The 23,109-nt window shown below is 43.2% G+C and overlaps 1 protein-coding gene across 5 annotated transcripts; it reads left to right on the forward strand.

The window, feature by feature from the left end:
* The first annotated feature begins 927 nt into the window (after positions 1-927).
* Positions 928-22,365, forward strand: LOC143512024 (uncharacterized). Of its 5 annotated transcripts, none has more exons than XR_013130359.1 (6): positions 928-1,079; positions 2,165-2,362; positions 2,989-3,203; positions 14,846-15,008; positions 15,093-15,196; positions 22,236-22,365. XR_013130359.1 is itself a non-coding variant. In XM_077002000.1 (5 exons), exons 1-4 carry the CDS (start codon positions 1,070-1,072, stop codon positions 14,969-14,971), a joined length of 549 nt encoding a protein of 182 aa, XP_076858115.1. In that variant the 5' UTR covers positions 928-1,069; the 3' UTR covers positions 14,972-15,008; positions 15,093-15,955. The 5 variants fall into 5 exon arrangements, 3 of the variants coding, with proteins under 3 accessions (XP_076858115.1, XP_076858198.1, XP_076858282.1); XR_013130347.1 differs by lacking the exon at positions 22,236-22,365 and adding an exon at positions 16,068-17,033; XM_077002000.1 differs by lacking the exon at positions 22,236-22,365 and having other exon boundaries at positions 15,093-15,955.
* The last annotated feature ends 744 nt before the right edge of the window (positions 22,366-23,109 follow it).

The following is a 23,109-nucleotide window of genomic DNA, read 5'->3' on the forward strand; positions in this document are numbered from 1 at the left end:
GAATTGTTTGTGTGTATTGGAGCGCGGTGTTTTATGTAATTGAGAAGTTTTCAGTTTATTCTTGTCCTGTCGTTCTTATTTAAAGAGTAACTGTTTGTAATTGTTGAAAAATAAGTGTTCTGTGTGATTCTTATGTTGCTTAAGTAATCGTGTTGAGTGTTCTTTTGATAGTTGTCTTGCCTGATGCACTTGGTCAGATTGATTCAGTTGTAGCCGTAGTATTCCTTGTGCCTGTGTCTAGTGTAATGTTCAGTTGTTGTACCCTGTGTATATTTTGATTGTAAGTTTTGCGTGTGTGTGATTTCTAGGACTGTTTTTGTTTGTCGTTGTATATTGGGTTAATCATGCCTCGTCGATCCCGGAAGGGTTCGTCAAGTGTTCGTGTGGGTTATTCGTCTCTCTCCGTTGTTACGGAGAGTTTAACCCCTTGTGTACTGAATAAAAGTAAGCTCTCTTCGCAAATATGTTCGCCCTCCGGTTTTTGCGAGTCTCAGACGTTACAGAATTAATAAATAAATAAAAATTATATAATTATTATTATTACTACTACTACTACTAATAATAATAATAATAATAATAATAATAATAATTAATACCTCTTTCAAAACCCTCATCCAATGCCAAAGAGTTGTTTGTTATTTTTTATTGTATTGTGTTTTTTTAACTTGAAATGGTAATACAAAGGCAGGTTGAAGATATTACGTTGATTCACCGTTAATAGTTCAACGTTTGCGCAACCATTTAACATTAAACGTTGATTCAACGTTGTTTCAACGTTGAAACAACAACAGACAGTATTTCAACTATATTTCAACCACATTTCAACGTTGAAGGTCGGTCGTGTGCCAGCTGGGCACCTTAACCTTCATCTGTTATTTAAAAAAAAAAAAGTAACATCAGTAACATCTGGTTTAACCGAAAGTGAAAGTGTGATGTTCGCGTTTCTTAATGCTAGTGTCTGGATATCCCAGGACAGAAAGACAAGCAACGATTCAATTTATACAGGGCTATTGGAGAAGTCTAAATTGCAGGGCTACTGGAATTTCTAGGATCGAGAAATTACTTCACGATGCGTCAAGGTTTGAGAGTGCTTTCTAATTATGTTCTTAGTTAAATGGTTTGTCGCATATCATAACATGGGATGTACCGTAGAGTTTTAAGTTTTGTCGCGACAGTTTACGCTAAACATGAACTAAAATGTTGACTTGCTTTTTAAAATTTGCATGCACTTTTCACATGCTGTACGATATTAACGTTTAGTTTATACTATGTATTGAGAATATTTAATACGCAGTTTAGATCTTCACCGTTACATCCGCTCAAGGGCCGCCGCTGTAATCATGACAGACAAATATCATTATGACTGCAAACGTGCCCATTACGTATGACGGAGAAACCTGATGTACGTGGGGGTCAGTGTACACACTTTCCATCTGCCTAGTAGACAGAAATATAAACCCGTTGTCCAATTGTTGTTCCAATAGCATCATTGAAAACGGGAATCAACCTGTTATCCGATTTCTGAAGAACGAAAACAAGGACGAAACAGAAAACTCTTGCTGTTAATCTTGTTCTTGCTATGCTTTTATTTGACTGAAGCGCTCAGGAAGTGAAGCAACAGATCTATTGCAAACCACATATTTTAAACTCGATTCTTACGTGTCTTTCACGAGGGGACAGTGCTAACAATAAAAACGATAGGCTAAATAAAATAAGATCGGTATATCTGTCGACAACTTGTAAAAGATATTTCAGGTACTTTTAGTCTAATTTATTGTTTTTTTTATCCGTCTGCACGCAGCTTTTAAGGTTAGCTAACCTTTACCCTAAGTCCAACTCTCTTATTAACAGATATTGTATGCTGCTAGACAATAAATGAATGGTGTGCATAAATAAGAGATAAAGAGCAGTTCTGTAGTGAACTTCAGTTGTGTACTTCAGTTGTGTACGTATGTGTATTTGTATGTGTACAGTTGCATAGTTGCATACTTCAGTTGTGTACGTATGTGTATTTGTATGTGTACAGTTGCATACTTCAGTTGTGTACGTATGTGTATTTGTATGTGTACAGTTGCATACTTCAGTTGCATACGTATGTGTATTTGTATGTGTACAGTTGCATACTTTAGTTGCATACTTCAGTTGTATATTTCTATGTCTTAAGGATCAGAGATGCTGAAATTCTATGTCATCGTAATTGGGCAAATCTTTAACTGCCATCTAAACTTTGTGGAGCGGCTCAAAAAACGTCTTCAGATCCACGAAGTAAACTCAGAGGAAGAGAGTGACTTCATCCTTGCTTTTGTGTCTATTGTGTCTCGGGTTGGGACTGACATTGAGTTTGCTCTACCCAGATTTCCAAGTAAGAGTATTACTTATCTTATTACATAATAGTATCTCATTGTTTATTGGGGGGGGGGGGGGGGGGGGGGCATGACAGTGCACCTGTCAAATCATCCTTGGCCCTCCCTAAGGCCCCCCTAAATGAGACATATCGCGATCGATCGATCACCAGTTGTTGGGGCCAGAGCAAACTAGTAACTCATTGAATCATAGAGGTAGATCAGAGATAAATAAACTTGATTTTTTTTTCAGCGTGAGAAATCAGATGAATGACGTGTGAAGTCAAATGCGTGTGTCTCACGCTCATTGCGTGAGAGTTGGCAACCCTGCAAATTGTCGCTATATTTAGGGAGTATTCTGATCTCTCTAGCTACTCTTTCTAGGGGGTTACGTCAATTAGTGACTTCAGACCTATTGGTCCCTGTCTGCCCCCACATTTCTAGTCTAGAACCTTCACTGCTTAAATATAGTACAGAAATAAAAATAGTTATAAAAATAGATTACCCATTCATCTGTTAATGAAAGTGTTACAATAACCATAAGTCAACCACAGCTTTGATCAACTTTATTATTGTACATTCCTATGCAGCAGCATTGACCTTTAACTGTGAAAATAACCATCCACTGTGTCCCTCCCCCGTCCAGCGGCCCAGCCTGTTCTTCTGGTGGTGCTCCACCACACCTTTGAAGAGCAGTACATGGCTCCAGACAGCCAGATCCATGTTAGGCACATGTCTAACGTGTTTGCTGTGGACTGCCTCTTTCATGAAGACAAAGGACTGCTCCCATGCCTGCGCAACGAGCAGGCGCTGAAAGCAATTACTGATCATCTCATCAATACAGGAGCTTCCAGTAATTTGGTAGGTTTACAAAGAAAATGTCTGTTATATATGTTATATAACATGTTCTTTTTATCTTTTCACTGGAAGCATTAAAGGTCAGGGAGGGTTGTTATCTCAGAGATCATTGGGACAGACACACTGAGCAGCGTTTGCCCTTTTGGACTCAAATATGACTGTTGGGTGACATGTTTCTGCTCTTTCCTCTTCTTTGGTTATGTCTGACTGCTTCTGTCATTTTCCCCACAGCTCCCACAAAAGAACCAGAAGAAGTACCAGAAATGTTTAATATATTGTATGATAGGTTTTATTATTACTGCAATTGTGGTTGTAGTATCTGTGTACTTTTTAACTAAGAATTAAGTGTAATCTGAGTTTATGGCACGTTCATATGACTCCTATAACAACAGGAGAAGGTCTTTCTTCTTGAAATAATCTTCCCCATAGTGTATATAAATAGAAGCTGATGCTTCTGTGTCTTTAACACATTTAAACATATTTGTATCACAGTGTACTGTGCTATACTTGGAAAGGCTGCAAATAAATAAATAAATAAATACATAGTAAAAAGCCTGTTGTAATGTCTCCACCTACACCAGGTACAGGCCCAGATTATGACCTGAAAAAAAAATTTATTGGTGAAGCACATATTGCCTATGTGTCACACGTGGCTCCTCCCTCTCCTGTGTATGTAGCCTACTGTTCTGTTTTCTCCTTTGGTCTGGTCCTGGCTGTGTCTTCTGTCCCAGCTGTTCCTTGTTTCTCTTCATGATTTCATTCTGTATTTATCCTCTGTGTGTTTTAGGTTCAGTGTGGGTTAATTGTTCAATGTATAAGCCTGTCACGTTAGTTCTGTCTTACGGCTTGATTACGGCTGCTTTTTTTTTGTGTGGCCTACCTCCACCCCCCCATCTTAGGAGGACAACTTTGTTTTTATGTACAGATCAAATGATAACAATTCTGTATCAGTGTGTCTACGGGTTTGACCGTGTGAAAATTAAGACATTTTAAGACTTTTTAATACCGTTTTCTAAATAAAATTAAGACCAACTCGCAAGATCATACACGTTAAAATAAAGCACAAAAACTAACTGATTATTTACATTATTTAATCTAGCTGCTTGAAAACTTCAAATGTGAATGCACAAGACAAACAATACGAGACACAATCATTACAATTTTTTCACTGTACAGTATACACAATGAAACTTTATACAAAACAAAATTCAAACACTGACAACAGTATCATACCATACGCGCTCACACACACACACACACACACACTAGGCCATTTTCCTGTTTTTCTGATTCATACTTCAGCTCACGCTCAACCCCTTGCAGCTTCCACCGTTCGCGCAGTGTGGCGCGCTACGGTCACTCGCAAAAGTATAAACCAGGCTTGAAGGCAGAATCAGGGAACATGGTTTTAAACAATGAGTCAATTCCTTCGTTGGATCTGTATGCCTGGTGACTCGTAACTGTTTTTAGCACTCATATTACCTCAGCCTTCAAAGTATTGGTAGAGCCACATACAGCGTGAATGCGACGTTGAGCAGAGCTCGACTGAATGGATTCTCTTGTTGTACTGCTGGCCGTTGCAGTAGCGCTAGCAGCAGGGCAAAACGTTGATATTGCTGCTGACGAGCTTCGCTGGTATCTGTGACAGCTCTGAGCCACCAAGAATATTTCGGGTCTTCCAACCATTTCTGGCTAAATTTGCATTTCTCCATCCCTCCAAACAGACGTTAACATACACACAGCCCGCATGAAAATTCGATCCCGCCAGTCCAACAACTACGGATGTTCATTAAGCCTGAAATAATTGCGAGCAATACTGCGAATTTGTGTACTGCATGGCTACTGATTTCCGTCCCCGAAGTTCAACACATTGCTGACGGAATTATTACTCCCTAAATTTAGCTCCACAAATTTAAGACATTTTGGTTGAAAATTTAAGACAAAATAAGACTTTTCAAGGCCTTATTTGACAAAAATGAAATTTAATACCATTTAAGACTTTTTAAGGACCCGCGGCCACCCTGTGTATAATACAGTGCAATAGTGCAATAGAAGATACAATATAGAAAAGAGGAGAAGAGAAAAGAGGGGGAGTGAAATTAAAAAGGGAAAAGACAGAAGTGCAGGGAAAAAAAACAACCAGCTCAGATGACCACTGCAAAGAAAAGCAGAAAGTGTACCCAAGACATATATAGACAAGAGAATTTACTCTTGATGTGAGAGAACCAAGAGCCACCTCTACCTCCCTAGGGATTTTGTCAGAACCCACAACCAGAACCTACGTTTTATCTTGGCTCAGCTTAAGAAAGTAGCAGTTCATCCAGATTTTTATAGTGTTTAAGCACTCAGTTAAAATGGCTAATTTACTGAAATCATTTTTGCTAAAAGAGACATACAACTGTGTGTCATCCGCATAAAAATGAAAAGAAATATTGAAATGCCTAATTAAAACTCCAAGGGGCAGCATGTACAAAGAAAATAAAATTGGCCCGAGAATGGAGCCCTGAGGTACACCACAAGTGAGGTCAACCACTGAAGATTGTGTGCTCCCTGTGGACACAGAAAATTTCCTGTTTGACAAGTAGGAGGCTAATCAATCATGTGCAGAACCTGATATGCCAACCCATTCAGATAAAAGGCTTTTTTAAATCCTGTGGTCTACTGTATCAAATGCAGTGCTCAGATCCAACAACACCAGAATAGACACATTTCCAGCATCAGCGTTCATCAGTAATGTCACGTTGTGGGGGGGCCCCCTGCCGGTCGCCCCCGTCCACAGCGGCAGTTGTCCTGTTTTGGTCATGTGGTGTTCGTCCCTCAGGTGGGCGGGGCCCATGTCTTGTCTTTGTACATCTTTGTACCCCCCCCCTTTTGAGTCTTGGTCCTCCCGAGGTTTCCTAATCCCCACCTAATCCCCACCATCATAGGGAGTTTTGCTCATTAGGGATCTGGACCCATATGATTTTGTGACAACGTGTTGTGAAAAGCGCTATATAAATAAATTTGACTTTGACTTTCTAAAGACCTCATGTCCGTCCCTGGGTCCTACACTAGTTAGAAATGTCTTTGGGTAGCCATATAATCCATTTAAATCCAATGACCGCAAACAGTTGTTTATCATTCGCTGTTGTTAATAATTCTATTCTTCATTGTTTACTATTATATCTCTGGTTTAGATTAGTCGATTCACATATAGGTTTAGTTTCATTCTTGAGCCAAATCATTCCATATGCTATTCCTTATAATGCAACAATTGTAATATCAATCATTTAATAAATTTAGACATTTATTCATTAATCTGGTTACGGTGGTAAATACATATTTTGGTCGATGGTATTAGGTCATTGCGAGGAACCAGAACTTAACCCTTTAGTAATGAGACTGATTAAACCATATTCCAGTGTTGTATAAAGTATTAGAGACCCATTCTTGTGTAAAAGTACAAGTACTCTATCAAAATATTTACTTGAGTAGAAGTTGAGGACCCCGGCCCCTCCCTTTTGGGCGTGTGTTTACGTTGTCCACGTGCATCGTCTGCGTCTGTGGAACTCCGTGGTTGTGTCTTGTGACAATCCGTCTCACCTGTGGCCCGTCTCGTAATCACGTGGGGATTACGTGGTTCGTCTATTTAATGTGCGCTCACGCAGTGTCCTGTGCTTGTCATTGTCTAATGTTTACACGTTCTGTGTTCAGTAAATATTTCTCGTGCGCTATTGTGCAATAATTGTCTTCAAATAAAAGTGACGTCTGTGCTAAACCAGCGGATCTGTGTCTCGTCCGTCTGCCGCCTCCCACGTCACAATATCACTTACAAATCAAAGATGTCAAAGACCACAAATACAAGTGTTCTGTATGTACAAACAAGTAGCAACTTTAAATATTGGGCTTAACACAAAAAACAGATAACCTATGTACAGCTACGTCATAGGTTTGACGTTTAACTGAGAAAACGAGGTGTATTTTTGACATAAAATCCGTCCGTCGGATTCTACGGGTGAGCCTACGGCCCTGCGTTTACCCTCAATAAATGCCCTTATCCTATAAAAACACTACACTATAAAAATTGGCACATGATTAGTCAGCATGAAAAGAGACAGGGCTTACTGTTGCTAAAAACACAACTCAGCGTGACATCGCCTTTATGAACTTGAACATAATGGCTTTGTGGTCAGAAACAAATAAGTCTTCCAGCCTGAGAGCATCCAAGCTAAGCCCGAGAGTAAAAACTAAATCCAACATATGACCATGAATATGGGTGGGTCCAGAAATATGTTGCACAAAATTAAAAGATTCAACCATATTTTCAAAATTTGTTGCAAATCCATCAATATGGAAATTAAAATACAAGCAACACTTTGTCGAAATGAATGACAATAAAAGCTAACAGCTCTGATAGTTCTGATAAAAAGCATCCACGTGACTTAGGCGGTCTATATAAAACAATACCAAGCACAGGTGTCTCGCTCAGAACTTTAAAGGCTAGTAACTCAAAACTTTCATATATACCCAGGGACACTGGAGTATTTAAAACTGGACTTAAAAACAACAGCAAGCCCCCCCACCTTGCTCTACAGCCTACATCCCACAAAGACCTTGTCCCACAAAGAGGTACACTCTACTACTCAGCTATAACAAAAAAAAAGACGTGGTGTATTGTGCTAACCAATCAATTTGGAATTATCAGAGAAAAAAATGAATTGTGAACTGTAAGCTTACATCTAGGACTAGCTCATTTGAATACTTTAAAAAAACTGACTTGGCAAACTTATCAACGGCTCTGTAACTGTCTCTGTCAGCTACCTTCTGTGACGTATTACAGATCAAGCAATTAACTGGCTTAACTAATCGACCCACACGTGACCTGACCTCATGTTCTGAACTTGAATTAACAGTTTTTGTCTGAGGTTCACCAGAGTGTGCATGGCCAAGGTTACCAGACTTGGCCGATTCAGATCCGGCATCATGGCTAAACTCTGTTCTCTGTGTGGCTGACTCAGAACTGGGGAATTTGTTGTAGATAGAGCTTCAATATCTGCAATATTGCTCACATTATCCTCACTACAAGGTAAACCAGATACCCAGTCTTGAACTCTTGTGCACATGTCTTTAGCGGACTCTGTTGCAGGCAGACATTCATCTACATCAGTGAAACCATGTCACGCCATTGATTGTGATCCAACAAAGGTATGGCGTTATTTCACTGCCAATAGTTGAAAGCACATTTTTTAAGTGCGAGAGCGTGATTCATGCAGCACTCACGGATTTTCTTTGTTCTCATGCAAAATATAAATGTGCTCTCATATTTACTCTCTGCTCTCACTCAGATTCGCTTTGCTCCACTACAGAACCACTCGTGTGCACTCAGATATATCCTGCGCGCCCTCAGATTTATCCTGCTCTCGCACGAACTTACTCTTCTTCTGTTTACTGGAGCGTGCGTGCGCACTCAAACCCCTCCCACGCGCTCGCAAATCTTTTTATGCTCTCGCGCTCGGAATTCACAGAAAACAGCCAATCAGAAAGCAGTAACGGATTTTGACCAATGACATTGTTCCTGCTGCTCCTCTACATTCTCATTGGTTGGGAAAGGCGTGATGTACACATCTGTAGCTGGCTTCACCATGGCTTAAATTTATTTATTTATTTATTTATTTATTTACTTGTTTTGTAATATGTTATATCATTATGTTGCAGTCACACTTTTCACTTAAAAATGACGCTTTGTATGAACGCAAAATTAAGTTTTGTAGTTTCTGTCAGCTAGCAACTAAGTAGTTTCACCAGTATGGCGAGGGCTAAAGTGTTTTTGCATTTTATGAGCCATCTAACTAACCCTCGTAAATATAACTTTGTGATATCTCATGTGATTATGCAAAATTATTTAGGAAAAACCTCTGTCTCTGATAATTTGTTATTTAACTGTAATGCATTTTTGACTAATGCGAGTTTAGCTGCAGCCCTAGCAAGATGTAAGGACGTGAAATCCCATATGTTATGCGTTGTTCCTGGTCGATAGCTAGTTTAAAATATACTTTATACTTTGACAGACTGACTCCATCGACGAAGCAACACGTCGTCTGATTACTTTAATAAGTAGTCAGATACGAGCAGACAGTCAGCAGCAGACAACAGTGCAGCAACAGATAACACAGCAAACGACAACACAGCAGCAGCAGACAACAGTGCAGCAAGAAATGACCAGGTTATTTATATTTAGGAAAAAGTACTGTTGTGCCTTGACCAGTGTTGGGAACGTTACTTTAAAAAAGTGATTAGTTATAGTTACTCACTACTTATTCAAAAAAAATAACTGAGTTAGTAACTGAATTACTCTATAATAAAAGTAACTCGTTACCAGGGAAAGTAACTATTTGCATTACAGTAAAAAAAGTTATATGCCAATGAATAAGGATTTTTTGAAAAATCAGTTTTCACAGTCAGTTGAAATGAGTAGATCTGTTACGGTCACAGCTCCGGACCCTTCCCTGTGGGTGTGTCGTTATGTCGTCTGCGTGCCATTATGTCCATGTACAGTTGTGATCAAATTTATTCAACCCCCACTGAAATAAAGTGTTTTGGCCAGTTTGACATTGATTTTGATCATTTCAGTCATCTTATTTACAATTATATCAAAGAGGCACTTATAAATTAGACAAACATAACATAATATTTATGATGGAATAACCACAAATGTCTTTACTGTGCTCACATCATTATCAGTTTTATTCAACCCCCTAGTGACATTATTTTTTAGTACTTAGTACAACATCCTTTTCCAGTTATGACAGCTTTCAAGCGTGAAGCATAGCTTGACACAAGTGTCTTGCAGCGACCTATGGGTATCTTAGCCCATTCTTCATGGGCAAAAGCCTCCAGTTCAGTCACATTCTTAGGCTTGCGCACTGCAACTGCCTTCTTTAGGTCCCACCAGAGGTTCTCAATTGGATTTAAGTCTGGTGATTGCGATGGCCACTCTAGAATGTTCCAGCCTTTCATGTTCAACCATGCTCTAGTGGACTTGGATGTGTGCTTCGGATCATTGTCCTGTTGGAAGGTCCAACGTCTCCCAAGCCGCAGGTTTGTGACTGACTCCATCACATTTTCCTCCAAGATCTCCTGGTACTGAAGGGAATTCATGGTACCCTGCACACGTTGAAGCTTTCCTGTACCATTAGAAGCAAAACAGCCCCAAAGCATAATTGACCCCCCGCCATGCTTCACAGTAGGCAAGGTGTTCTTTTGTTCATAAGCCTGGTTCTTCCTTCTCCAAACATAGCGCTGGTCCATTGTCCCAAACAGTTCTAATTTAGTTTCATCTGACCACAGTACACTGTCCCAAAACCTTTGTGGCTTGTCCACATGACTTTTGGCATACTGCAGTCGACTTTTCTTGTTCTTTGGAGTCAGCAAGGGGGTGCGTCTGGGCGTTCTGGCATGGAGGTCTTCGTTATGCAGTGCGCGCCTTATTGTCTGAGCTGAAACTTCAGTGCCCACATCTGACAGGTCTTTTTTCAGTTCCTTAGCAGTCACGCGGGGATTTTTCTCCACATTACGCTTCAGGTAGCGCACAGCAGTCGCGGTCAGGATCTTCTTTCTGCCACGACCAGGTAACGTTTCCACTGTGCCCTTTAACTTGAACTTGCGAATGATACTTCCGATAGTGTCTCTTGGAATATTTAACAACTTCGCAATCTTTTTATATCCATTGCCATTCTTGTGAAGAGCAATAACCTCTTCTCTTGTCTTCTGGGACCATTCTCTTGCCTTCACCATGCTTGGAAACACACCAGTAGATGTCTAGAAGGAGCTGAGTATCACAGTCCTTTTAAATCTGCCTAATTGGTGCTTATCATGCTTGATTGCTGCTCGTTGACATCCACAGATGTTTTCAATACCTGATGGAAAACACTGGAATGAACCTCTGTTCTTAGGAGTGGTAGTCGTAAAGGGGTTGAATAATTGTGTCAATGAAGAAATCACAAAAAGGCCATTTAATACTTTATGACAAAAAAAATTTATGCTATCTTAGTTGCATTTAGTTCTTTAACAAGTCCTTGTAAGATTTCATTATGAACACAGTTACAAATGTGCACTGAATTCCATAAAACCCTTCGCAGCATTGGGGGTTGAATAAATTTGATCACAACTGTATGTACTTCCATGGTTGTGGGTCGTTTGTGAGCGTGTTCACAGTCGCACCTGTGCCTTGTCTCGAGATCACGAGGGTCTGTGTTCATCACCTATTTAATGTGCGTTCGCGCAATGTCTTGTGCTCGTCTTTGTCTAACGTTTCGTGCCTGTGTGAGAGTGTCTGTTTATACTTGCCCTCCACACGGAGCTTCACGTGTTGTTTGTGTTTATTAAACGTTTCATGTTGCACTGTTCGACGCTCGTCGTGCCTCCTCCTTCCAGCGTCACAAGATCATAAAGGTGTTTAACTTTTGATATTTATTGCACATCAACAGACTAGTGCAGGATAAAATCCTTTAAAATCCCAAATCTTTGAAAAAAAAGCAAAAGTAAACAGTTACACTATATAAAGTGCATTTACATCTGTCAAATTAAATTAAATTCTCTCAACCTGAGACAACTGGTTTGTTCTCAACATAAGTAAACTTAACAATAAAACCTCTATTCTTAATTAAATAAATCATATACCCAGTCTGGTAGACATTCAGGAACTTCAAGTATTTTCTTAAATAATGTTTATATCGCCACCTTGAAAATGCTTAATTAATAAAAATGCTTGAAAACTTAATTAAGTTAAATATTTATACATTTACTCGAAATGATTCAAAATAATTAGCTTTTAATCACATTATTTAATGGTTGTTTATTTTCAAAACATCCAGTCTTAATGTCTTCACGTTCTCTCTTGTTTCGTCCTGGAATTACAAGAGGCTCGTATTTGTTAACGTAATACAAGAGAACTGTTCAGTCAGATAGTTGATATTTGTTGTGAAACTAAGTAGTTACAATTTCAACATTTTCAAGTACTTTAGCCTAAATTCCAGCACTTTTCAAACCTAGAACACAATGCAACATTAAAAATCGTCAGGTAAATGTTTTTTCTTTCTTTTCTGCGCTCCAGATTTCTGTTTACTTTAACTATCCACCACTGTATTTCCCGCTGTTGGGCGGGTACCAGCCGGCTACAGTCGGTGCTGGATCAAACCATTTTTCAGTGGGAGGCGGGGGTGTATGCACTTAATGGAAAATATGCAGATAGGTAAAAAACATATATATTTTAGCCATTGAGCTTATTTTGAGTACAGAATTTTATATTAATGAAAGATTTCAAGATTATATTTAAAATTATAGACTTTAAATAAAAAATAAATTGCTGGGCTCTTTGATGGGCCTGGGGCCCGGGACAACAGTCCCCCCCGTCAACGGGGCTGTGTATATATATATATATATATATATATATATATATATATATATATATATATATTGTCACGTTGAGGACCCCGGCCCCTCCCTTTTGGGCGTGTGTCAACGTTGTCTACGTGCTTTGTCTGCGTCAGTGGATATTCGTGGTTAGGGTTTTGTCGTGTGATTAATAAGTCTCACCTGTGAATCGTCTCATGATCACGTGGGGCTAATGTGGGTTTGTCTATTTAATGTGCGCTCGCGCAGTGCCCTGTGCTCGTCGTTGTCTAATGTCCACACGTTGTTGTGTGCTTGTGTCTGTTTATCGTGCGCTATTGCGCAATATCTATATATAAGTAAAGTGACGTTTGCTGCCACAAAGGATTTGTGTCTCGTCCTTCACGCCGCACCCACCGTCACATATATATATATATATATATATATATATATATATATATATATATATATATATATATATATATATATATATACACTGCTCAAAAAAATAATAAAAATTTGCCAATCCTGGTGTTCTCTGGCAAATGCCAAGCGTCCTGCACGATGTTGGGCTGTGAGCACAACCTCCATCTGTGGACATCGGGCCCTCATATCATCATCATGGAGTCGGTTTCTAACCGTTTGTGCAGACACATGCACATTTGTGGCCTGCTGGAGGTCATTTTGCAGGGCTCTGGCAGTGCTCCTCCTGTTCCTTCTTGCACAAAGGCGGAGGTAGCAGTCCTTCTGCTGGGTTGTTGCCTTCCTACGGCCTCCTCCACGTCTCCTGGTGTACTGGCCTGTCTCCTCGTAGCGCCTCCAGCCTCTGGACACTACGCTGACAGACACAGCAAACCTTCTTGACACAGCTCGCATTGATGTGCCATCCTGGATGAGCTGCACTACCTGAGCCACTTGTGTGGGTTGTAGAGTCCGTCTCATGCTACCACAAGTGTGAAAGGACCACCAACATTCAAAAGTGACCAAAACATCAGCCAGAAAGCATAGGTACTGAGAAGTGGTCTGTGGTCCCCACCTGCAGAACCACTCCTTTATAGGGGGGGTCTTGCTAATTGCCTCTCATTTCTACCTGTTGTCTATTCCATTTGCACAACAGCAGGAGAAATTGATTCACAATCCGTGTTGCTTCCTAACTGAACAGGTTGGTTTCACAGAAGTGTGGTTGACTTGGAGTTATATTGTGTTGTTTAAGTGTTCCCTTTATTTTTTTGAGCAGTGTATATATTTTAAGTACTACATACTACAATACTTTTAGTAATAATTATATAATTAATATAATTTCCCCCAACTTAACCATTTTTTAAACATTTTTATGGCATTTGGCAGACGCTGTTATCCAGAGCGACTTACATTTTATCTCGTTTTTTTTTTTTATACAAGTGAGCAATTGAGGGTTAAGGGTATTGCTCAGGGGCACCTCAGTCATGGCCTCAGGTCTGGGAATCGAACCCATGACCCTCCAGTCACAAGACCAGTTCCCTAACCGCCAGGCCATGACGCACCGCCATTGTGATCACTATAAAAAGTAAATCCAGGACACCGGGCATGTTGGTGACGTCAGACGCTGCGTGTCTTTGGATACTCATAAATTATAATGTTAGTGACAGTCATTACTCAAAAATATGTACTCATTTAAACTTAAAACATAACAAAAAGTTAAGACAGCGCAAAACCTTAATGCTGGGTTAACTAAATAACAAGATTTGAGTGTTATACCAATAAAGAGTACAAGTTAACAATACTGTTCAGGTTTACAGTGCAGTTTCCCACCACAATATGGTGGAGAGAGGCCTTGCTCAATGGCAGAGACAAAAAAAGTCATCTCCAGTGAATCAGCTGAAAGTTGTCTTTTTGGGTGAGGCTGGGATAAACACAGTAGCACTGCGCAAATAGTTTCTGTCAGGTGAGAAACGGTTAAACAGATTTGCTCATTGTGATTAATGTGCTTGGTTGAAATGATGTATCCTCTGATTGAAGGAATGATAGGAGGCATCGAGAAGCGTTTCTTTGAAGGGGGCAGACATGGCAAGAGACCAAAATATTCGCTGTCTGATTTGGACAAATGTCACTTTAAGTATGTGTTACTTTAGTTTAGTTTTTTTTTTTACTTTGGTCACTTTTTTGGCATCCAGGTCAAATTACATGTTTTTGTTGATGTTCTAAGTGAAAAGAAAGCTATTAAAGTGTTTATTCTGGTGTTGTACATCATTTAAATGTCCCTGACTTTTATATTCTAAAAAAATAATTTTCTATAGGACTGTGGGAGAAATAATGGCTGCCAGTCTGGCCCAAGGTGGACCTGCACCAAATTTTCTTGCATTATGGTGCTACAAGTTCCTATGCAGTGGGTCTCTGGAGTTGGAAGACCTGAACAAAGCTGATCTGGGAGACGATCAGTATATTGATCTCATTTCAAAGGTATGACTAAGGGTTTTTCCTCACAATATATGCTTGACCAAGTTGAGTGATGAGCAGGATATTACACAATTTTCACCATTTTAGGTGGAGTTGGCTACAGAGTGTACAATTAAAGACTTGACTGAGGATATCTTGAGCTGTGGGTACACAGGACTTATCATCCGGGAGAAGAAGGATGAAATAAGCCGGTATGTCTGAAGGAGTAATTCAGAGTATTTCTTTAACACTTTTTTTCACTCCAAAATCTGTTTATCCATTATATATTTTACTCCTCTTTGTCTGCATTTAAAACAAAAAAGATGGTTTCAGTATTTTTGAATTGTTTACATTGTGTGGAAATGTCATGATGAATGGACCAATGTAAATGTGATGGTGATGAATGGACCAATGTAAATGTGATGGTGATGAATGGACCAATGTAAATGTGATGGTGATAAATGGACCAATGTAAATGTGATGGTGATGAATGGACCAATGTAAATGTGATGGTGATGAATGGACCAATGTAAATGTGATGGTGATGAATGGACCAATGTAAATGTGATGGTGATAAATGGACCAATGTAAATGTGATGGTGATGAATGGACCAATGTAAATGTGATGGTGATGAATGGACCAATGTAAATGTGATGGTGATGAATGACCCAATGTAAATGTGATGGTGATGAATGGCCCAATGTAAATGTGATGGTGATGAATGGCCCAATGTAAATGTGATGGTGATGAATGGACCAATGTAAATGTGATGGTGATGAATGGACCAATGTAAATGTGATGGTGATGAATGGACCAATGTAAATGTGATGGTGATGAATGGACCAATGTAAATGTGATGGTGATGAATGGACCAATGTAAATGTGATGGTGATGAATGGACCAATGTAAATGTGATGGTGATGAATGGACCAATGTAAATGCTCTAAAGTAGCTTGGAATAAATGATGGTTCCCATTTTATCAGCTCCGCTTGTACCATGTAGTAGCACTTTATAGATCTACTATTACTATTACATGCAGTTTATATGATTCTCTGTAAACTTTGTTATTGTAACGTTTCAGCCAGGAAGACACGGATCCAAATGCGGATTGCTGATGTTTTTATTTCTTGAGTGAATACGGAGTACTCGCACAGGTGAATAACTCCGTGTGGTGTGTGCAGTGTGTGAGTGCGGTTGTCGTGGTCAGGACGGTCCGAGTTCACGCCGGGTAGACAGATGGCTGGAGGTACAAAGGGGCTAGGCTGGAGACGAGGTCTGGAACGAGAGCAGAGGTCAAAACACAGGAGAGCAATCAGGAGATAACGCTTGGTAGATGGCATGCCAACAATACTTCGCAACCCGGAAGATAGAGGAGGAAGCTTAAATAGCGTGAAAGGGGAGGGGCGATGAGCGGCAGGTGAAACGCATCTCATGGCGATCATGTGCTGTTCCTGACAGTACCCCCCCTCCGACGAGCGGCTCCAGCCGCAACAGACCGGTTAGAAGGGGGCCGGCCACGACGCCTGGGAGCAGGGAAGTGAGGATGAGCAGCGTGGAATTCAGCGAGAAGAGGGGGGTCTAACACATCCCGCGCGGGGATCCATGCACGTTCTTCGGGACCATAGCCCTCCCACTCGATCAGATACTGAAGCCCACCCCGACGCCGACGGGACTCCAGAATGGCGTGGATAAGGTAAGCGGGGCGCCCGTCGAGCTCCAGTGGTTCAGGTGGCTTGGCAAGAGACGGCGCCGCAGACATGGGACTGTAGAACACCGGTTTAAGCAGAGAAACGTGGAACACCGGATGGATGCGATACTGAGGGGGCAGTTGAAGCTCATACGAGACGGCGTTGACTCGCCGCAGGACCTTGAATGGACCGACGTATTTAGGGCTGAGTTTCTTGCATCGTCGCCGCAGGTTCAAGTCTCGCGTGGACAGCCACACCCTCTGCCCCGGGTGGTAGACCAGTGTAGGCAACCGGCGGCGGTCCGCGTGGAGTCTCCGGGTGTGAAGAGCGCGTCGCAGGTGCACGTGGGCCCGTTCCCAAGTGCGTGCACTGTTCTCGAACCAGTGATCCAGCGCCGGAATGTTTGACGGACTTTCGTCCCAGGGAAAGAAGGCCGGTTGATACCCGTACACACATTGAAAGGGGGTCATTTTGGTGGAGGAATGCATTAGTGAGTTCCGGGCATATTCCGCCCAAGGTAGGTATTTACTCCAGCCCGCCTGGGAAACGCAATATTGCCTCAAAAACCTCCCTATCTCCTGGTTTACTCGTTCTACTTCCCCGTTAGCCTGAGGATGGTAGCCGGAGGTGAGACTAATTGTGACCCCGAGCAGTTTGCAGAATTGTTTCCACAATTGTGACGTGAATTGGACACCCCTATCAGAAACAATATCCTCGGGCAACCCGAAGACTCGGAAAACGAACGTGAAAACAGCCAGGGCGGTTTCCATGGCAGTGGGTAACTTGGGAAAAGGAATTAAGCGACACATCTTGGAGAACCTATCGACTACAACTAGAATGACAGTGTTGCCTTCGGACTTCGGTAAATCGGTGATGAAATCCATCGCGATATGGGACCAGGGTCGGCGAGGAATAGCGAGTGGAAGCAACTTTCCTACAGGGAGAGTACGGGGGGTGCGACTCGTCGCGCAGATGCTGCAAGCTAATATGTAATCGCGAACGTCGTCTTTCAAAGATGCCCACCAATAGAGCCGTGATATGAGATGTATGGTGCGTGTAATCCCCGGGTGACCTGTACCCGCCGTATCGTGAGCCAGTTGTAAGAGTCGTCCTCTCATAGACACGGGGACGTACTGTTTTCCTGCCGGGCAATCATCTGGACGGGGATCTGTGCGTAGTGCTTCCTCCATCTCGCCTTGCAAATTCCACCGAACGGCAGCTACGAAACAGGTGCGTGGCAATATGTACTCCGGTTTCTTTTCTACGGGGTCTTTATCGTGAATGCGTGAGAGGGCATCGGCTTTTGTGTTCTTTGAGCCGGGTCTATAGGAGACAGAAAAACGGAACCGGGAGAAGAACAACGCCCATCTGGCTTGGCGAGGGTTAAGTCGCCTGGCTTCTTTTAAGTACTCCAAATTCTTGTGGTCGGTGTAAACAATAAAAGGGTGCTCCGCCCCCTCTAACCAGTGTCTCCACTGTTCTAAGGCGAGTTTGACTGCCAAGAGTTCACGGTTGCCGACATCATAATTTTGTTCTGCTGGTTGCAACTTCCTCGAGTAAAATGCACAAGGGACCAATTTAGGGGGGTTTCCTTGGCGCTGAGAGAGAACCGCTCCCACTCCCACCTCAGAGGCGTCGACTTCGACCACAAAGGGGACATGGGGGTCAGGGAGGTGAAGAATGGGTGCGGAGGAGAACGCTCCCTTGAGCAACGAAAACGCCCGGTCAGCCTCAGCCGTCCAGTCAAGGCGCAGACGCTGCCCGCCCCGCAGGAGATTCGTCAGCGGAGCGGCCACGGAGCCAAAGCCCCTGATAAAGCGACGGTAAAAGTTCGCGAATCCCAGGAATCGCTGGAGTTCCTTCCTCGTTCGAGGCACTGGCCATTGCGCGACTGCAGACGCCTTGTCCATATTCATAGAGATCCCCCCCGGAGACAGAGTACATCCCAGGAATTCCACGGAAGTCCGGTGAAACTCGCATTTCTCAGCTTTTGCGTAGAGGCGATGCTGCCGTAGGCGGGTCAGTACAGCGGAGACGTGCCGGACGTGGTCGGCCTCTGACGAGGAATATATAAGAATGTCATCAATGTAAACAATGACGTACTGTCCTATCATGTCTCGGAATATCTCATCCATAAACGCCTGGAAGACTGAGGGGCTGTTAGCTAATCCATACGGCATGACTAGATACTCATAATGACCTCGAGCAGTGACAAAAGCAGTTTTCCACTCGTCCCCCTCTCGAATGCGAACGTGATTGTAAGCACTTCGCAAGTCCAACTTCGTAAAGATGCATGCTCCTCTAAGACGCTCCTGTGAAGCGGAGATGAATGGAAGGGGATAAACGAATTTGGACGTGACGGCGTTGAGTGCGCGATAGTCAATACAAGGACGTAGTCCTCCCCCTTTCTTCTCCACAAAGAAGAACCCCGCCGCTACGGGTGATGTGGACGGACGAATGAAACCTTTCTGGAGGGCCTCGTCGATGTACTGTTCCATAGCCGCATCTTCAGGACGGGACAAAGGGTAAGGCTTAGTACGACGCGGAAGCGGCGACCCGGGCAGCAGCTCAATCACACAATCCCAGGGTCTATGTGGCGGCAGATGACTGGCATTGTCCTTACTGAAGACGTCGGCATACTCCTGATATTGCATGGGATAGGCGGTTTCGAGAGGAGAGTCGGGACTTTCTACAGACGTGGATCGGAGAGGTAAGTGCATACAACCCCCGAGACAGTGAGAACTCCACTTCGTGATTTCTCTAGCTTTCCAGGAAACAGTGGGGTCGTGTAATGACAGCCAAGGAAACCCGAGGACTACCGGATCGCGGGGTGACGGCAGGAGAAAGAACTGGATATGTTCGGTATGGAACAGCCCCACCTGGAGTACAACAGGTACAGTACACTGAGTAATAAGCCCTTCACCAATAGGCTGGCCGTTCAGGGCATTAACACGCAACGGAGGACTGACAGATGTCGTGGGGATGTGCAACCGATGCGCCAGGTCAACATCAATGATGTTTCCTGCAGCCCCCGAGTCTAACAGTGCAGAAAGGTGAGTGGATATACCTCCCCATGTGACTTGTACAGGCAAGTTAAGCTGGTTCTTACGGTTCAAACAAAACACTGGGTTGCTTACTCGTTTGTTCGTGCCGTCTTCTCCAGCGCGAGTAGGGCGAACAGGGCAGCGATCGCGGAAGTGACCTCTCTCACCACAGTACAGGCACAAGCCCTCTCGCAGACGCCGAGACCTCTCGTGTAGAGACAGGGGTGTTCTGCCCAGTTGCATGGGTTCTGCACCTTCACGCGTAGTGTCAGACGTCGGTTGATTCGGGCGACTCGAAGCAGCGAAGGCAGGACCTCTCCCTGACGTCGGACGGCGGGTGAGCAGCAGCTTGTCTACGTTGACAGCGGTTTGGATGAACTCCGACAGCGATTTTCCTTCACCCCGGCAGGCGAGCTCCACCTGAAGGTCTTGTCTTAGCCCTCTACGGAACACTGTCGTCAAGGCGGGTTCGCTCCATCCGCTGCCGGCAGCCAAGGTGCGGAACTCTCGTGCGTAATCGGCTGCACTGCGTTGTCCTTGGTGTATCTCACATAACATAGTGCCCACGTCTCTTCCTGCAGCTGGGTGATCAAACACGGACTTGAACAGCATGGAGAACTGAGCTTCGGATTCAAGTGCCGGGTCTTTACTGTTCCACAGTGCAGTACCCCAGGCACCAGCCTCCCCGGTAAGGTGTGTCAGGACGAAGTGGATCTTTTGTTTCTCTGTTTGGAACTGGACTGGGTGATAGTCGAAGTACATGGAACACTGCATGAGAAAGTTCTGACACCGCTCTGGAGAACCGTCGTACCGCTCCGGCACTGCAACAGGAATACAAGGAGGAAAACCAGGAGGAGCGACGGCGGCAGCAGCCTGGTGTTGAGAAGCCTGCTGTTGGAATACCTGCTGCTGTATCGCCTGGTGTTGTGCCACCTGTTGTTGGGCCGTCTGTAACTGCGCGGCTTGAGCTTGCATGGTCTCCGTGAGTCGTCGGACGTCTTCCTGGAGCGCGGCGATGGTGTTCTCTTGTTGGGCCAGGAGTGCAGGTACGTCCGCTGGATCCATTGAACGTGGCGAAGTATTATGTAACGTTTCAGCCAGGAAGACACGGATCCAAATGCGGATTGCTGATGTTTTTATTTCTTGAGTGAATACGGAGTACTCGCACAGGTGAATAACTCCGTGTGGTGTGTGCAGTGTGTGAGTGCGGTTGTCGTGGTCAGGACGGTCCGAGTTCACGCCGGGTAGACAGATGGCTGGAGGTACAAAGGGGCTAGGCTGGAGACGAGGTCTGGAACGAGAGCAGAGGTCAAAACACAGGAGAGCAATCAGGAGATAACGCTTGGTAGATGGCATGCCAACAATACTTCGCAACCCGGAAGATAGAGGAGGAAGCTTAAATAGCGTGAAAGGGGAGGGGCGATGAGCGGCAGGTGAAACGCATCTCATGGCGATCATGTGCTGTTCCTGACAGTTATCCTGTTCTCAAATGATCACGACCCCCCTGGGACCACCACAGAGGAGATCATTCTCAGCAATGCAGTGACACTAACATGGTGGTGGTGTGTTAGTGTGTGTTGCACTGGTGTGAGTGGATCAGTCACAGCAGTGCTGCTGGAGCTTTAAACACCTCAGTGTCACTGCTGGCCTGAGAATAGACCTGTGGGGCCCTGATCATTGAAGAACAGGGTAAAAGGTGGTCAACAAAGTATACAGAGTAACAGAAGGACTACAGTCTGTAATTGTAGAAGAGGAGCTTATACAATGGGCATTGAGTGTAGATATAAGGATATACATTTATATATACGTGTGTGTATGTATGTGTTTGTCCCAAAACAGTACTGTTATTCTCCATGCAACTCTGAAGCTGTTCCCCATACTGCAGCAGATAAGGAATGGGTTGCAGCTTTATGGCCTAAGTGCCATGTCCTGTACTCATAGGCAAATACCCGAAAATCTGTCAGCAACTTTTTGTCCCTGGAGTAGAAATGAGTGTAAGTATGGGTGGGCAATATAGCAAAAAAGTAATATATCTAAACTCATATGTTGGTATACAAATTTTGCTGATATTTGAGGAGCTGGAAAAGAGAACATAAAAAAAAAAATTAAAAAATTAGGAGCAAACAGGCCAGGGCCGGCGCCAGAACATATACAGGGGGGTGCGTGTAACGATTGTCGAGCGGCCGAGGGGGCACCATGTAGCGATTGTTGTAAAATAAATGGGTCTTATTTGTATACTTATAAAAGGTTATTTTTTACCTTGAGGGGGCGGGACACCTCGCCTGAGGGGGCGACGCCCCCATTCGCCCCCCCGTGGCGCCGGCCCTGAAACAGGCCTATATAATGTTTCTTTAACATCAAATATACAGTTGTTCAGTGATCTCCATGATATCCACAATATGTTCAAAAAAGCATATCGATATATATTTTTACACAATGTATTATGTTAACGATAATGACAGTCATGAGACTGAGAAGTTTTGGTTTCGTTATTGATTTTTCTTTTTATTTCAACAGGCTGATGCGGACTTTGTCATCTCAGTTTGCCAGGAAGAGTTTATTGAGAGAGGCAAAATAAGGAACTACAGGAGGAGACCTTGATGAACCATCTTCAAGACTTGCTGCAAGAACTGGAGCAAGAGCTTCCATTACATTTTCAGATATTATTCTCTATTAAACCAGCTTCAGGGGAAGCAGTGACTGACAACTATACAAATGTTATCTGTTACTATTGCTTGTCCTGTACTTGACAAGTGTAACGTCTTGATCAGACAGACAAGGATCCAAGTGCGGATAACAACCGCTTTTATTGAAACAGCAATCACAGAGCACTTGAACAGGCGAGATACTCCGTTCAGGGTGTGTTGCGCAGGAGTATGGTAAACGTAGTCAGGACAGTCCAGGGTCACGCCGGTGAGACAGAAGCCAGGAGGTACAGAGGGACTAGGTGGGGGACGAGGTCTAGGAGGAGAGCAGAGGTCGGTACACAGGAAGGCAGAAACACAGAGACAACGCTTGGTACGTGGCATGGCAACAAGGGGGAAGCTTAAATAGTTGTGAAGGGGAGGGGCAATGAGCGGCAGGTGAACCGCATCACACGGCGATCATGTGCTGTTCCTGACAACAAGATTCCATGTTGGTATCACACAAACTATGGTGTTTCTGATCAGGAAAAAACAGAAGTAATAATTGTTTGTGATGTCTCTATATTTGTGGTGTTGTTAATTCCTGAGTGTCTTTATTTTTTCTCCTTTTTATTTAGATGTAATTTCATCTGAGCTGGAGGAAACTGCTCTTCCCTCCTTGATACCTAGATCATTCCTTCAGTGGGTTACAGGGCAGGGACACATTCCTATTCTGACACAGGAGAAGGCAAATTTCAGAATTACCG

This window comes from Brachyhypopomus gauderio, chromosome 1 (genome assembly GCF_052324685.1).
Source record: "Brachyhypopomus gauderio isolate BG-103 chromosome 1, BGAUD_0.2, whole genome shotgun sequence".
NCBI lineage: Eukaryota > Metazoa > Chordata > Actinopteri > Gymnotiformes > Hypopomidae > Brachyhypopomus > Brachyhypopomus gauderio.

Bases quoted from the DNA above. Each gene is read 5' to 3' on its own strand.
- LOC143512024 (XM_077002000.1), top strand. The intron at 2,363-2,988 runs GTAAGAGTATTA...TCCCCCGTCCAG, and splicing joins TGCTCTACCCAGATTTCCAA to CGGCCCAGCCTGTTCTTCTG. The intron at 3,204-14,845 runs GTAGGTTTACAA...AATTTTCTATAG, and splicing joins CAGGAGCTTCCAGTAATTTG to GACTGTGGGAGAAATAATGG.